This window comes from Terrapene carolina, unplaced genomic scaffold (assembly GCF_002925995.2).
Source record: "Terrapene carolina triunguis isolate 2854851 unplaced genomic scaffold, T_m_triunguis-2.0 Scaffold69, whole genome shotgun sequence".
Lineage (NCBI taxonomy): Eukaryota > Metazoa > Chordata > Testudines > Emydidae > Terrapene > Terrapene triunguis.
In genome coordinates this window covers 7,135,491-7,151,098 of record NW_020664420.1, presented here as the reverse complement: position 1 = coordinate 7,151,098, position 15,608 = coordinate 7,135,491, and the positions used below count along the sequence as shown (strand labels likewise).

The following is a 15,608-nucleotide window of genomic DNA, read 5'->3' as shown; positions in this document are numbered from 1 at the left end:
CTTCTATCAGCAGTGAACTCAAAAGCTGCACAGCTATAAATAAAAGCATGAAGGAGAAATGAAAGTTAGAGAGGAAGAAAGCCTCAGCTCGTAAAAGCTGGAAGACCACAGTGCAAATCACATTTCATTTCACTACTGAGAGTCATACGGAAAGAATCCTCTTCCTGCACTCGCAGCTGTAGGTGTTGTCTTAAGACGTGGGATTTGATGCTAGAAAGAGCCGTCAAATATTAGATAACCAAAAGTGACCTGAATGTACCTACAGTAGTTTGTAAACAAAGTGTAGAGGGTACAACTATGAGAAAATCTAACCCAGTGTGTTTGCATCTTTGGGCATGTTACAGCTCCTGTACGTGTGCTGTATGTTTTATATAGTTCGATCCATTTTGGACATATGTGAAGATTCATGTATTTTTGTGTCAGTGTGTATATTTTTGCATCGGTGTGTATTTTCAGTTAGTTGGTGGTCTTGGGAGTGGGGGACAAAAATTACTCAGGTTTCCAGAGATGGGGGGAAAAGTTAAAGTAGAGAGAGGTGACATTCTGGGCATGCATTGTAAAAACTTCTTTGAATTCATGGAAGAATGATCATTGTCCTTGGGAAGGTAGAACATCGAGCCCCACTGGGTAAAAGGGATGGCTGTTGAGTGTCTGTCAGTGAGAATGTGCACCTGGGTAATCAATAATCTAAAACAAAATAAAATGTACCCCGCTGTCATTTCATAGCTGTCTGTCAAGTTTAGACTAATGAAGAGAACAGAGAGGACAGATTTCTGTCATGTTACCTATTTGTGCTAATTATACTACTTAAAAGCCTAGTGCCTCGTCAGTTGCAAGGAATTGCATAATGTAGAGTGGGAGTTAATAGGCAGAACCTTCACTTATAATATAGTGAGTGGGTGAAGGTACAGTGCCTCTCATGGGAAAGTACCACACACCGCAGTTCTGAAGGAAGAGGCCTACCTGCGTTTCAGCAAGCTGCCTCTATTAAAAGCAAATAAATAGAGTAAATGCTACTGGGGAGAAAGAGAGGCAAATAGGATTTTATTTTAATATGTGTTTAATAGATACCATTTCAGTAAGTCTTTAAAGCTGTGACAGCTTGGCTCTGGGGACTGGATATCCTGGAGCTAGAGGGCATCACCTCTGGCTTGATGGTTCAAATCCAGATCAGGGTGATAGTCCATGTGATGGTTGTTCCATGGCTTATATGAGATGAGCTGGTTTTAGATCAGTTCCTACTGCACCAACATCTAAATCACAGTTAGCGCCCTCTTCTAGCAGTCTCACCAGAAAGACTAATGGTTGGACTGGCATGGAGACTGAGCCACCTTCTCCCTTTTACAGGTGGTCCCTCCTGCTGAATAGGGCTGCTAAATTTCTAATCTCACAAAACTAAACATCCTTGCCTCGCCCCTGCCCCACCCCTTCTCTGGGGTTTTCAATAGGCTGAGGCTGGGGCTGTGGTAGGGGGTGGGGGTGCAGGAGGGGTGCAGGCTCCATGGTGAGGCCAGAAATGAGGGGTTCAGAGTGCGGGAGGAAGCTCCGTGCTGGGACAGGGGTACGGGAGGGGATGAGGACTCTGGATGGGGTGCGAGCACTGGGGTGGGGCCAGGGATGAGGGGTTTGGGATACATGAGGGGGCTAAAGGCTGGAGCTAAGGGGTTCGGAGTGCAGGAGCGGGATCAGGACTGGGGCAGGGGGTTGGGGTGTGGGAGGGAGTGTGGAATCTGGGATGGGGCTCAGGGCTGGAACGGGGGTTGGGGTGCAGGCTCTGGGAGGGAGTTAGGGTGTGGGAGGGGGTTCTGACCTGAGGCCAGGGGTTGGGGTGTGCGCTCCAGCTCTCCCGGAAGCAGCCGGCATGTTCGGCTTCTAGAGGCAGGGGCGGCCAGGCGCCTCCATGTTCACAGGCGCCACCCTCCGCAGCTCCCATTAGCTGTAGTTCCCGGCCAATGGGAGCTGCGGAGTCAGTGCTTGGGTTGGGGGCAGCATGTGGAGCTTTCCTCATTCCCCCTGCGCCTAGGGGATGCAGGGATATGCCAGATGCGTCCAGGAGCTCCGCAGAGCCAGGGCAGGCCGGGAGCCTGCCTTAGCCCCACTGCACTCCCGACCGACTTTTAATGGCCCAGTCAGCAGTGCTGACCGGAGCCGCCAGGGTCCCTTTTCAACCAGGCGCTCTGGTCGAAAACTGTGATACTGTGGCAGGCGATGAATCTGCGAGCAGCAAGAGCAACAGGCTGGAGCAGAGAGCTGGGGCCAGCCCTGCAGGCCAGAGCTGCCAGTATGAGGTGAGTGCCGGGCGGGTTCAGCCCCCCAAGAAATATGTTCACCAGCTGCCTGTGTAGGAGCCAGTCCGAGGAGCCAGGCTGTGAATCCCTTGTTTCCACAAGATCCTGCTGAAAGCAGTGAGGCTATTTGAGAAGCGAGGTGCTACTCAGTGAGAATAAGGGGATCACAATATGGCCCTCTAATCTTTTCAAATGTTATTTAATGGAGTTCCTCTGTTATAAATGCAGTACTATTACTGGGGTTTCCTTTCATCCTGTAGGCACTGTTTAGTTTTAGTATAATCCCTTCCCCCACCCCATTCCCCCTCGTTTATAACACATCCTTTCTCTTCTCAGCATTTGGCTTGGCTGTTTGTGTAAACAGGAAATGATCCAGGGGGGTCTCTGGGACTCAGGACATTTCATACATAGCTCATAAAGTACCATCTCCCTCTCTGACGGAAGCCAGCTTTCCCCCCCGCAGGATTACCATATGGTAACGTGAGCTGTCTGACGTCAGAGCTGGGGTTCTCTAATTTAGGAAATGGACACAGAACAGCATGGGAAAGAAGAGTGTGCATCTGGATTTTAACAATGTCTTTCGGTCTCCAGGGACTGTGTATTCTGTTCATTTGGGGTGACACTCACCCTTGTGCAGAAGGCCAGCACCAGGTCCACACACCCCTTATGTCCCACATAAGCCCCTATGGATTGAGTGGTGCCTACCATGTGGAGGACGTCGGCATGGCGTTGCGTTTCATCCTCTAGCTGTGGAGGGAAATGCGCACATTCAGGGTTGCCCTCTCCTCTCGCTCACAGCAGTCGAAGTAAGGAGTGACTCCAGTGAGTGGAGCGGTACTGTTGAAAATCTAGTGTCAGAGGAAGTCAGAGGAGAATCAGGCCCTCAGTTTATAGTTGCTGTTTTGTACTACAGCAAAATACTGTCATAGATCACTCATCCTGCCTTACTGTGTTACCAGCGTTGCCTTGAGAGAATGGAAAGGACAGATGGCAGAGGCCAATGGGAGAGAGGGGTGGCTCATGTTCATACCCATTGCAAGGACAGGCTGGGACCCTGCTGTATGGGGTAACCCCCATGAATACAGTGTGGCTCTTTGTCTCCCTCTAGTGCTCAGACCATGTAAAGAGCATTATGAGTTTGCTACTATCTTTGAGATGGGTCCTTTAGCTCATGGGTTCTCAACAGTTTTCTTTCTGAGCCCTCCCCTCCCCAAACATGCCATAAAAACTCCATGGCCCACCTGTGCCACAATTGTTTCTTTTGCATATAAAAGCCAGGACTTGTGTTAGGAGGTAGCAAGCAGGGCAATTGCCTGGGGCCTCATGCCACAGGGGCCCCCATGAAGCTAAGTTGCTCAGGCTTTAGCTTCAGCCCCGGGTGACGGGGCTCAGAGCCCTGGGCTTCAACCCCACATGGTGGGGCTTTGGCTTTCAACCCTGGGTCCCAGCAAGTCTAATGCTTGCCCTGCTTTGTGGCCCCTGAAACCTGCTCATGGCCCTTTAGGGGGCCCCAGACCTGAGGTTGAGAACTATGCTTAAGCAGTGGTGAGCCATGCTTTTTAGGTCCAGAGGGACTGGGTTCAAATCCCACAGATGACCCAGGTTTCATTAATATTCAGTCCCTGTGCCTAGCTATATGCAGTAGAAGTGCACTGCATCATGCCTTCAAAAACAGCAGCAGCTGGTGGGGCTTGGTGGTGTTTCCTGACTGCAGCCTCAGTCTGGTAAGAGAAGCTGTGTACACATAGTTCTGTGACCAAAAAGATGTGATACCAACACTGATTCCTTATCGAGTTAAGATAAATTGGAATGAACCAGATTTAAATCTGAGTGTGTCCACAAAAGATTTGCACTGGTTTAACCAAATCAACTGTTAAATCAATGTAAAGTTAAACTGGTGTAACTTTGAATATAGGTGAGGCCCTAGACACCCTTACCTTCTTTTGGAACTATGAGTGCTCATTACTTCTCCAGATTAGATGTCCCAAGATGGGTTCCCAAAATTTAAGGCACTTCTTATTGCTTGAACTACCAAGAGAAGTAACTTTTTCCTTGAATGTTTCAAAGAAATAGTTATTGAAAACTTAGTATTTTGATGCCAATTTACTTAAAAATAATGTTAAAAATGTGTTAGGAACCAACCCACATTCCAGTTCTATTCCCAATATATGGCCACAAAGTGGAAAACCCTCGTACTTTTCTTCCTTATGGAAAATACAAAATACATAGTAAATGAAGTCAGCAGTTATAGATTCATAGCGTTTAAGGCCTGAAGACAACATTATGATCATCTAGTCTGACCTCCTGCATAGCACAGGTCATAGTATTTCCCCACTAATTTCTGCATTAAGCCTATAACTTCTGTTTAGGCTAGAGTGTGTCTTCTAAAAGATAAATGATTTTGATTTACTGACTTCCAGTGATGAAATGGTACTTAAATATTTAGGCAGATAGGGAGCTTGGTTTGAAATCATTATTCTTCCTTTGGTAGTTCCAGTATGTTTTCATTAAATTTCATAGACAGCATGGGCTCCCTCTGGTGTCTAATTTGAATATCTGAAATTTAATTTAATTTGCCCTTTCATCCCAGCCCAACGAATATCGTAGGTGGGTTTAACTGAGAAAGCTGTGTTTTCATGTCTGTGTTTGCACCAAAAACTTGATTATCCGTCTTATTTGTGATGTAGAGTAGTAAATCCATTTAAATGATTAAATCCACTTCTTACCATTTAAATCCTTATTTTCTAAATTAAAGGGATCTCCAATCAAAAACATGTACTAAGGGGGGGAAAAAACCCAAAGAAAAGGTCAACTGCTTAAAATTGTGATATTGACAAGAAGAACCAAACTCAAAATGCTATTCCTGTCATGTAGAAATCCTAAGAAAAGACACTTAAAAAGATCTTTAAAAAGTACCTTGTGACCATTCAGGCCTCTAAATGAAGGGGGACAGATTTTTCAAACGTGCTTAGCACCCAGCAGCTACCCACTGCTGTCCTTGTCTTTAGTGGGAGCTGCTGGGTACTGACCACTTGAAAATCTGGTGACTTCACTTAGGTGCCTAACCGGGAGCTGAGCAGTTTTGAAAACCTGGCCACTTATTTAAACTGGCTAAATGGAAAGTGGTGGTGGGAGCTCTCTCTTGAAAATGTGACCATTAGCATTTGAGTTTCTAAAGGGACAGGGACACTTGGCATTTTGCAGTCACAGATGGTACCAGTGTTTTGCTTTTGCATAATAACTTTGCTCTATTCTGGGGCCAGACCGTGCACTCCTAAAAGGGACAGGGAACACTGGCATTGGCTTCAGGCATGCTTCCCTTGATAAACAAAGCTCTGTTTCAGAATCTAGCATTTGTTTGTAACCTTTGTTATTTTTGTCCTTGTTCTTCCTTAGGTACTTTGAGTTTTATGAAGGACCTTTTGAATACAACTCCACCAAATGCCTGGAATTAAGACATGATATCATTGAGGTGAAAGTGCTCTCTATGTAAGTATGAGCAATTGCTTTATAAAATGGTTGCCCTGTCAGATGGGTTACAAACACATGTATAATGCGGGGGCCAAAGACACATCTCTCAGGAGCAGGGATTTTGAGCTTCCATCTCAAAGAAATGGGGATTAAGAACTTGATCCCCAGTGGAGACAATGGGGCTCTTTCCATTCATTTCAGTGGGCTTTGGGCCAGTCTCAGTGCCACGGTCTGAATTTGATTAATGTAAGGAGCCCATGTTTTCATCTGTAATAGTCTATTCAGGGCCCTCTACTGAGATCATATCGTGTGTTTTCATTTGCCAAGTAATTTAAACAATTCAGTAGCATAGCACGATTCTGTCATTTGATCGATGCAGTATCAGTATTCCATCTTGTATGATCCCACAGGTACGTCGGGAAATGTATCAGTTGCCTAAGAGGATTATACATCCCTGAAAAGGGGTTTTAAAACATAATAAAAAGGTAAAATAATAACTGATGTAAGGACAAAATTCTCTTCTTCAATCCACAGTGCATATTCCTTATTTTCGCTACAGGCTTCCTTAGTACATGTCCTGCACATACTCCCATTGATATCCATGGGAGTGGTGCTCATAAAACAACTGCACAATAGGTAAATGTCCATGTAGCAGCTGGAAGCGCGCTTCCCAGTGCAGGCAAACAAGTGCTAGTTCTGCTCAAGCTAGTATGCTAAAAATAGCATACTATACTGGGGGCAGCCTCTTGAGTACAAACCTGCCTGGACTGCCTGGGTGCATGCTCGGGTGGCTAGCCCAGGCAGCTGCCTGAGCTATCTTTAGCTACACCGCTATGTTTAGTGCACTAGCTCTAATGCAGGGGTCGGCAACCTTCGGCACACGGCCCAGCAGGGTAATCCGCTGGCAGGCTGCCAGACATTTTGTTTACGTTGACCATCCACAGGCACGGCCCCCCGCAGCTCCCAGTGGCCGTGGTTCGCCGTTCCCGGCCAATGGGAGCTGCGGGAAGCGGTGGCCGGTCAACGTAAACAAAATGTCTCGCGGCCCGCCAGCGGATTACCCTGCTGGGCCGTGTGCCGAAGGTTGCCGACCCCTGCTCTAATGCATGGCTGTCTACCCACACTGAGAATCACTCTCCAGTTGCAGTGTAGACATACCCGATGACTGAGTTCTAAGCTATGGAGCAGAGGAGTTTGTCCTAGACAAAGTAGCTTAAAAGTCTTCTCTACAAAACTGTAACAAATCCTGGAGAGATTCCACATGTAAATGGAAAAAAACAGCTCAGGTATTGGTTTAAACAATTATTTATTATTAAAAATAATGTGTCACCTTGAAAACAGTTTCAGAGTGGTAGCCGTGTTAGTCTGTATCAGCAAAAACAACGAGGAGTCCTTGTGGCACTTTAGAGGCTAACAGATTTATTTGGGCATAAGCTTTCGTGGGCTAAAACCCACTTCATCAGATGCATGGAGTGAAAAATAAAGTAAGCAGTATATATATAACAGCACATGAAAAGATGGGAGTTGCCTTGCCAAGTGGGGGGTCAGTGCTAACGAGGACAATTCAATTACTTTTTGTAGTGACCCATCCACTCCCAGTCTTTATTCAGGCCTAATTTAATGATGTCCATTACATTGGCCAAACCAGACAGTCTCTACGCAAAAGAATAAATGAACACAAATCAGACATCAAGAACTGTGACATTCAAAAACCAGTAGGAGAGCACTTCAGTCTCCCTGGACACTCAATAACAGACTTAAAAGTGGCAATTCTTCAACAAAAAAACTTCAAAAACAGACTTCAATGAGAAACTGCAGAACTGGAATTAATTTGCAAACTGGACACCATCAACTCTTTGTGCCTCAGTTTCTCCACCTGTAAAATGGGGATAATGACACTGACCTCCTTTGTAAAGCCCTTTGAGATCTACTGATGAAAAGCACTATGAAAGAGCAAGGTATTATTATTGTTAAATACAGATCAAGACATATTTCCTGTCCTGGGCCCCAATTCAGCTAAGTAGTTAAGCATGTGCATAAATTTCATTTACTTCAATGAGACCACTTGTGCACTTAAAATTAAGCATGTGCTCAAGTGCTTTGCTGAATCAGGGCCTTGAAGAGCTTTTGTTCTAAGACAAGACAAAGACAAGATAAAACACTGGCTGGCAGATCAGATGAGGAAGGGACAGGAAAGGAGGAGGAACCCAACATACACTACTCTTCGGATATTTCTGGCATGCTTTCGGTAGTGTGATAGGCAGGTCCATGCCAAACTCTGCAGTTTGCATTCTTTAGGTAAGGAAATATGTTGGCACTCTCGGTGGTCCTGTTTGGCCCACTGCTACCCTCTGAAAGGGACTGTCTGTAATGGACATAGGTATAAAGACAGTTTTTCCCTTACCCTCTATCTTTCATGCTTTCTGACACATATCACATTTCGCCTTTAACACATGATCCTGGACAAAATGCCTCCATCTGTGGGTGGCGCATGAACCGCCCATTTGGGGAGGCTAGCCCCTGACCCCACCCCTTCTGCCTGAGGCCCTGTCCCCCTGCCCAGCCCCGAGTGCCCCACCACGGCTGAAGGAGCCCCACACCAGCTGCCCCGAGTCCTGGCTCACTGGCCGGCCCCAGCCGCCGGCTCCCCTGTCCCAGCTCTGGACCGCACCGGCCAGTCCTCCCCAGCGCCCCCAGCCCCAGACGCCAGACAGGCGGCTCGAGTACCCACACCAGCTGCCCCAGGTCCCAGGCCGCCAGCCAGCTGACCTGCTCCTGCCTGCTTCGGGGAAGAGGAGCAGCCTGGGCTGGGGCCACGAAGGAAGAGTGGGATGCAGGAGGGGGCCTTCAGGCGGGGTGTGGGCGGGCTCCCCTGGCCTGTGAGACCCACCGCCCATGCCTCCATCCACAGCATATTCCAGCCCCAGACAGGCATTCAGCTGAGAATCTCAAGCAAAGGATGAGCAGGACCCGCAGACTTGGTTGCCACCTGAACATTCCATGGGATTTACTGGAGTCAATCTCGCCCTTGCCTTGGCTTCAAAGAAAAACCTGCGGCTGGTCCATAAAATATATATTTTTTTTTAGCCATTGCAGCAGTAGGCCTACGCGGGAGGAATTTCCCTACAGCTCAGCCACCATTTATCAGCTATTTGTCCGAGGGACTGGGTTCTCTAGGGGTTAGAGCAGAGTAACTTGGAATTAGAATTCAGGGGCTCTATTCTCAGATCTGCCACTGACTTAGGCTATGTCTACACTATGGGGGGGGATCGATTTCAAATACGCAAATTCAGCTACGGGAATAGCGTAGCTGAATTCGACGTATCTGATCCGACTTACCCCGCTGTGAGGACGGCGGCAAATCGACCGCCGCGGCTCCCCCGTCGACGGCGCTTACTCCTACCTGGGCTGGTGGAGTACGTGCGTCGATTCAGGGATCGATTATCGCGTCCCGACGAGACGCGATAAATCGATCCCCGAGAGATTCATTTCTACCCGCCGATCCGGGCGGGTAGTGAAGACAAGCCCTTAGTGTGTGATCTTGAGCAAGATGTTTAACCTCTCCGCCTCAGGTTGGAAACTGGGGATTGTAGTTACTTATTATTTGGATAGTGCCAGGTACCAGTTACTTTATAGACAAAGTATAAAAGACAAAGTTCCTGCCTCCAGGCGCTTAGAGCTTCAGTGAGAACACTTACCTACTCATAGGCCTAATTATTGTTTGTAAAGCGCGTTGAGATTTTCAGATGCAAAGTTGCTCTAGACGTGCAAAGTATTGATGACAACAGCCATCTAAAGCAATAGCAACAGCACTTCGCTGCTACCGCTCTGCATGAATCTTGGACGTACGCCTCCCTCATTGCCTCTGTACAGAGAGCAACGCTGGCTGCTCCCTTTCCCCCTGTAACTGGCACTGGATGAAGGACATTGGCATAGCAACTTTGTCTAGTTTGCTGACTCACCATGCTTAAAAATAAATAGTGAGAAGGGGAACAGCTTGCCAGGGTGCGGGCTGAAGGTGGTGAGTGCTGGAATCGTGTTCTCTTATATTGATTGCAGGGCATAGAGAAAATCACCTCTCTGTATCTTATCCAGTGGCACTCAGTTGTAAGTGGATTCCAATTTGATGGGATAGAATTAGCCTTGGATGTGCAGTTATAAATTATTTGTATTACGGTGGTACCATAAGCTGTTTAACACAGCAAAGCTCTGTTTGCCACGCTGGGTTCTTCTAATGTGCTTGGGGAATATTCTTTTCCCCTTAGTTGTCCCTCAGGGATAATGGAAGATTTCCAAATTAGCATGCTCCGATGGACCATAGAAGGTACAGTATGACCTAGATCTTTAAGAGTGACTTCCACACTCTTGAAAGTCTTAAATTATACCAGTGTTATATATAAAGCTATTCTTAAAATATCCTTGTTATTTTACTGAAAACCAGCACAGGGAGCATTCAAACCCCTCAAACCCAAAGACAATGCACCAAGATCCAGCAGCCTCAAAGAGACCTCAAACTTCATCAAAGTCCAAAAGGGGACATCACATATCCATTCTACCTAGATATTTGTGAGTTCCCAGTCACCAGGATATCTAGGTTCCAGATACTGAAGATCACACATGAACTCATCTAGGTAGGTAGGAGCAACTTCTGGAGCTTTAAGGTAGTCCCATGATGCTGACCATTGAAGCCCTCTTCCTTTCCCCAGAAGATATGAAAGACAATCTTCTAATGTCAAATCTACAGGGCATTCTGGCTCAGACTCTTAGCAGAAGGTTATTTTATGTTCTTATTGCCCTTATATAAATCCATGGTACACCCACATCTTGAATACTGCGTACAGATGTGGTCTCCTCATCTCAAAAAAGATATACTGGCACTAGAAAAGGTTCAGAGAAGGACAACTAAAATGATTAGGGGTTTGGAATGGGTCCCATATGAGGAGAGATTAAAGAGGCTAGGACTTTTCAGCTTGGAAAAGAGGAGACTAAGGGGGGGATATGATAGAGGTATATAAAATCATGAGTGGTGTGGAGAAAGTGAATAAGGAAAAGTTATTTACTTGTTCCCACAATATAAGAACTAGGAGGCCACCAAATGAAATAAATGGGCAGCAGGTTTAAAACAAATAAAAGGAAGTTCTTTTTCACACAGCGCATAGTCAACTTGTGGAACTCCTTGCCTGAGGAGGTTGTGAAGGCTAGGACTATAACAGCATTTAAAAGAGAACTGGATAAATTCATGGAGGTTAAGTCCATTAATGGCTATTAGCCAAGATAGGTAAGGAATGGTGTCCCTAGCCTCTGTTTGTCAGAGGGTGGTAATGGACGGCAGGAGAGAGATCACTTGATCATTACCTGTTAGGTTCACTCCCTCTGGGGCACCTGGCATTGGCCACTGTTGGTAGACAGGATACTGGGCTGGATGAACCTTTGGTCTGACCCAGTACGGCCGTTCTTATGTTCTTATGGAATAGTTTCCCTAAGGGAAGTGGAGAGAGTCCCATCACTGGAGACAATTAAAACTAAAGTGGACAAAGCACTAGCAAAAAATACAGCTGGGAAAAATGTTTAACTGGAAGAGGTGCACTAGGGGCTTGATCCAACCTCCCTTGAAGTCAATGGGGACTTTTCCCATTAACTTCAAGAGTAGTTGTCGGGTCTTAGGCATTGCTTGCACTGAGGACATGCTCTGGTTACAGCTGTCAGTGGCTAGCCACCAGTGTAGCTATCCCAGTGCACTGCTGCAGGTTCGTCTATATTTGAGCGGGGAGGTGTGATTCCCAGCTCGTGTAGACTTACCCATGCTAGCTGTGTGTGGTGTTAGTTTTTAAATGATACCTCACAGTATATTTTGCACAAAGGTTATTACAAAAATGTTTATGGTGTGACTACAGGGGTGCTTTCAGTCATACATAGGGATTAGGTTTTAGACAGAGAGCATTCACGTGGCCCAACTATCTCTTCCTACCAAATAACCATTACATGCCCTCATCAATGCAGTGTTATGAATGGAGAAAAGTGCATTTCATAAAAGTGCACTCAAAAGTCTTTGGTTTTGTCTTTAGGGTGAAGCAAACTGAATTGTTTGACAGGTGGAAGAGCCTACAGATGTGCAAATGGGAGATGAATGTCACAGAAGCCAACCTATTCAAGTAAGATGGGTTTCTGTTAATGAGACTATTGCTACCAGTAATTAACGGGGTGAGTTTCAATGTAATTGATTGTAAAGGAGTGATGTCTTCACATATCGATGGTTATTAAAGAGCAAGTAAAACATCAAGAGGCTGTTACTTTTTACCATTCATTATGATCGGGGAGACCAATGCATTTAAGTAGGTTTTGGTTATTGTTAATTTTAAAAAAGTCAGGTAGCAGGATGGGGTGAGGGTGGAAGAATGCTATAGAAGCACCTAAGACTCACCCCTCTCTAGGGTGACCAGATGTCCTGATTTTATAGGGACAGTCCTGATATTTGGGCCTTTTTCTTATATAGGCGCCTATTACCCCCCATCCCCCCATGCTGATTTTTCACACTTGCTCTCTGGTCACCCTACCTATGAAGGAGGGGAAATCTGTGCTGAGGATCCCCCCAGCGTGTTTCAGGGAGAAGAGAGACGAGGGCACAATCTGGAGAGATTATGGAAGATCACAGTGAGTCAATGACCAACTATGGAACAGAACACTGGAGTCCTCCCTCCCAGTGCTATGCTCCAGTCATAAACCAAGACTTAGTTGTGATGCTCCTTGCGTCAAGGGTGCGGACCAAATTCTCAACCGATGTAAATGATTGCAGCTACACTGTCTTCAGTAGTAACACTGCTTTACGCCAGCCAAGAATCTTCAGAATCATCAGAATGAAAATCTGGATAGTTTGTTCTGTATTCAGGGCCCTTTCTATTGATTATCTTTCCTGATTAGCCTTCTCAATTGCCATTCTCTGGCCTCCTCAGCTGCTGTTCTGGTATCCAGAGGCCTCTGTCATTTGTCCCTAGAACACTCTATCTTATCTTATGCTGAAGTTCATCTAGAATGATTTCAGAACCCAGCTTTGGAATTCTGTCCTGTAGGGCCACTATCTGAATGAAGCCACAGCATTGTTTTAGCTTTGTGCACATATATTTATCACTGTGGATGCACAGGCATCAGAGACATGAGCATTGGCTCAGAAACAAATGTGCTCTGGAATAAGAGTGGGAGTCATTCAAGGATTTCTGTTGCAAAGACAAAAGTAGAAAAGGCATTAAATGAAAGACGTGAACTAAGAAATTGACTCCATTTTGGCACACATCACTCACTCCTCTGTATATTTAAGTTTATTATGAAATCTATGGTGAGAGTAGCACATTAACCATAACATCATTGGGACAGCAATTTCTATCCATTTCAATACTCATTCTAACTCTTAGCTTTACTCCATGCTATTGGTTCATGTAAACTTCTTCACCTATTGTTCATTTGACAGGTCAACGTTGTCAAGATGTTGCAATGCCCCTGCCTTTCTGTTCACCACACAGAAAAATACTCCCCTGGGAACTAAATTGAAATATGAAGTAGATACTAGTGGAATCTTCCATATCAATCAAGAAATCTTCAGAATGTTTCCAAAGGTGTGTTACATGTCTGCATCCATTTGCTAAAACCTTACACTGTAGCTGCTGCATTGGACAAAGTCTTATATAGTAGTCAAGCTTTAACCAACATTTTGAAATTTTTGCAAACATCCTTGATCCTGCATCTTCATTTTCCATTTGCTATTCCATTTGTTTTTTCCTCTATCTAGTTGCCATCTGCTCCAGCTGGCATGCAATGTGTATACTTTTGACTGCAGAATTTACTGACCACATGTTAACTGGCTAGTGAAATGGCTTTAGAAATCAGCATATAATGAAGCTCAGCGACCAGAACTCAACAAGGACATGTCCGCATATTTTAAACACATTATTTGTCTGGGTCTGATTCTTATTCTTATTTGAAAATTTGAGAACTCAGTGATTTTTACCTGTTTTCAGGTTGTGAACATGTTGCAGAATTCTCAAATGTATTTATTAGAATTTATACACAAATTTCTTCAGCAAATAATCCTTTACAACCCAATGTACAATTCTCAGTGCACACTGAAATTTAAGAGCAGAAACTAATTTATGTGACTATGAATTATGTAACAAACCCACACATCTCGAATTTCAAGCTGTATGTTTGTGGAAATATCTGAAACTCATCCCTTTGCAGAGGACCAGCACAATATTGATCTGAAGTTCTTATATGGCTGCCATTATCATAGTATCCAAGCACCACACAATCTTTAATGCATTTATCTTCATGGCACCTCTGTGAGGTAAAGCAGTGCTATTATCCCCATTTTACAGATGGGATCTGAGGCACAGAGAGCCGGCCCTAAGGCCCAGTTCCTCAAAATATTTGGATGCCTAACTTCCATTGAAATCAATAATTTTGATGGGTATTAGGCATGTAAATACCTTTGAGGATCTGGGCTTAAGTGGCTTGCCTGACATCTTATAGGAAGTCTGTGGTGGGTGGAGCAAAGAAGTGAATCCAGGTCTCCCAAGTCCCAAATCCAGGCTACTCCCTCACAGCCACCAGACCACTTTTACTCTCCAATGCTCATTCCCTCCCCAGGTTATAAGAACATAAGAATAGCCACACTGGTGTCAGAGCAGCGGCCCATCTAGTGCAGTATCCTGTCTTCCAACATTGGCTGCTACCAGGTGCTTTGGTGGGAATGGATAGAACAGGGCAATTATCTAGTGATCTATCTGCAGTTGTCCAGTCCCAGCTTCTGGCAGTCAGAGGTTTAGGGTCACCCATACCATAAAGTTGTGTCCCTGACTATCTTGGCTAATAGCCATTGATGGACCTATCCTCCAGGAACTTATCTAGTTCTTTTTTGAACCCTGTTATAGTCTTGGCCTTCACAACATCCTCTGGCAACAAGTTCCACAGGTTGACTGTGTGTTGAATGAAGAAGTACTTCCTTTTGTTTCTTTTAAACGTATTGCCCATTAATTTCATTGGATGACCCCTGGTTCTTGTGTGATGTAAAGGAGTAAATAACACTTCCTTATCCACTTTCTCCACACCATTCATGATTTTATAGACCTCTATCATATCCTCCTTTAGTCATCTCTTTTCTAAGCTGAACAGTCCCAGTCTTTTTAATCTCTTCTCATATGGAAGCTATTCCATACCCCTAATTGTTTTTATTGCCCAACTCTGTACCTTTTCCAATTCTAATATATCTTTTTTATATTTTTTCTGTCATATTATCTATCCCTTTCCTAATGTTTCCTAACATTCTGTTAACTCTTTTGACTGCTGCTGCACATTCAGCAGATGCTTTCAGAGAACTATCCATGATGACTCTAAGATCTTTCTTGAGTGGTAACAGCTAATTTAGACCCCCATCATTTTATACATACAGTTGGGATTATGTTTTCCAATAGGCATTGCTTTGCACTTATCAGCACTAAATTTCAGTTACCATTTTGTTGTCCAGTCTCCCAGTTTTGTGAGATCCTTTTGTAACTCTGCACCAGTTGGCTTTGGACTTAACTATCTTGAGTAATTTTGTATTGCCTGCATACTTTGCCACCTCACTGTGTACTCCCTTTTTCAGATCATTTATGAATATGTTGAACAGCACAACAGGTCCCAATACAGATTTTTGGGGGACCCTGCTATTTACCTCTCTCCACTGTGAAAACTCACCATTTATTCCTACTTTGTATCCCCTATCTTTTAACCAGTTACTGATCCATGAGAGGACCTTCCCTCTTATCCCATGTCTGCTTACTTTGCTTAAGAGTCTTTGGTGTGAGACCTTGTCAAAGG

At 44.9% G+C, this 15,608-nt stretch overlaps 1 protein-coding gene across 3 annotated transcripts in view; it reads left to right on the top strand.

Annotated features, from left to right (window-relative positions):
• The window catches only part of ST8SIA5 (ST8 alpha-N-acetyl-neuraminide alpha-2,8-sialyltransferase 5), a 67,464-nt gene that overhangs the window by 35,433 nt on the left and 16,423 nt on the right, over positions 1-15,608 (top strand). For 2 of the 3 annotated variants that reach the window (XM_024195322.1, XM_024195320.1), the window contains 3 exons: positions 5,685-5,777; positions 11,825-11,911; positions 13,222-13,366. In XM_024195322.1, coding sequence (XP_024051090.1) covers positions 5,685-5,777; positions 11,825-11,911; positions 13,222-13,366 — 325 coding nt within the window. The remainder of the gene's footprint in view (positions 1-5,684; positions 5,778-11,824; positions 11,912-13,221; positions 13,367-15,608) is intronic. The other variant, XM_024195323.1, reaches the window with a different exon arrangement.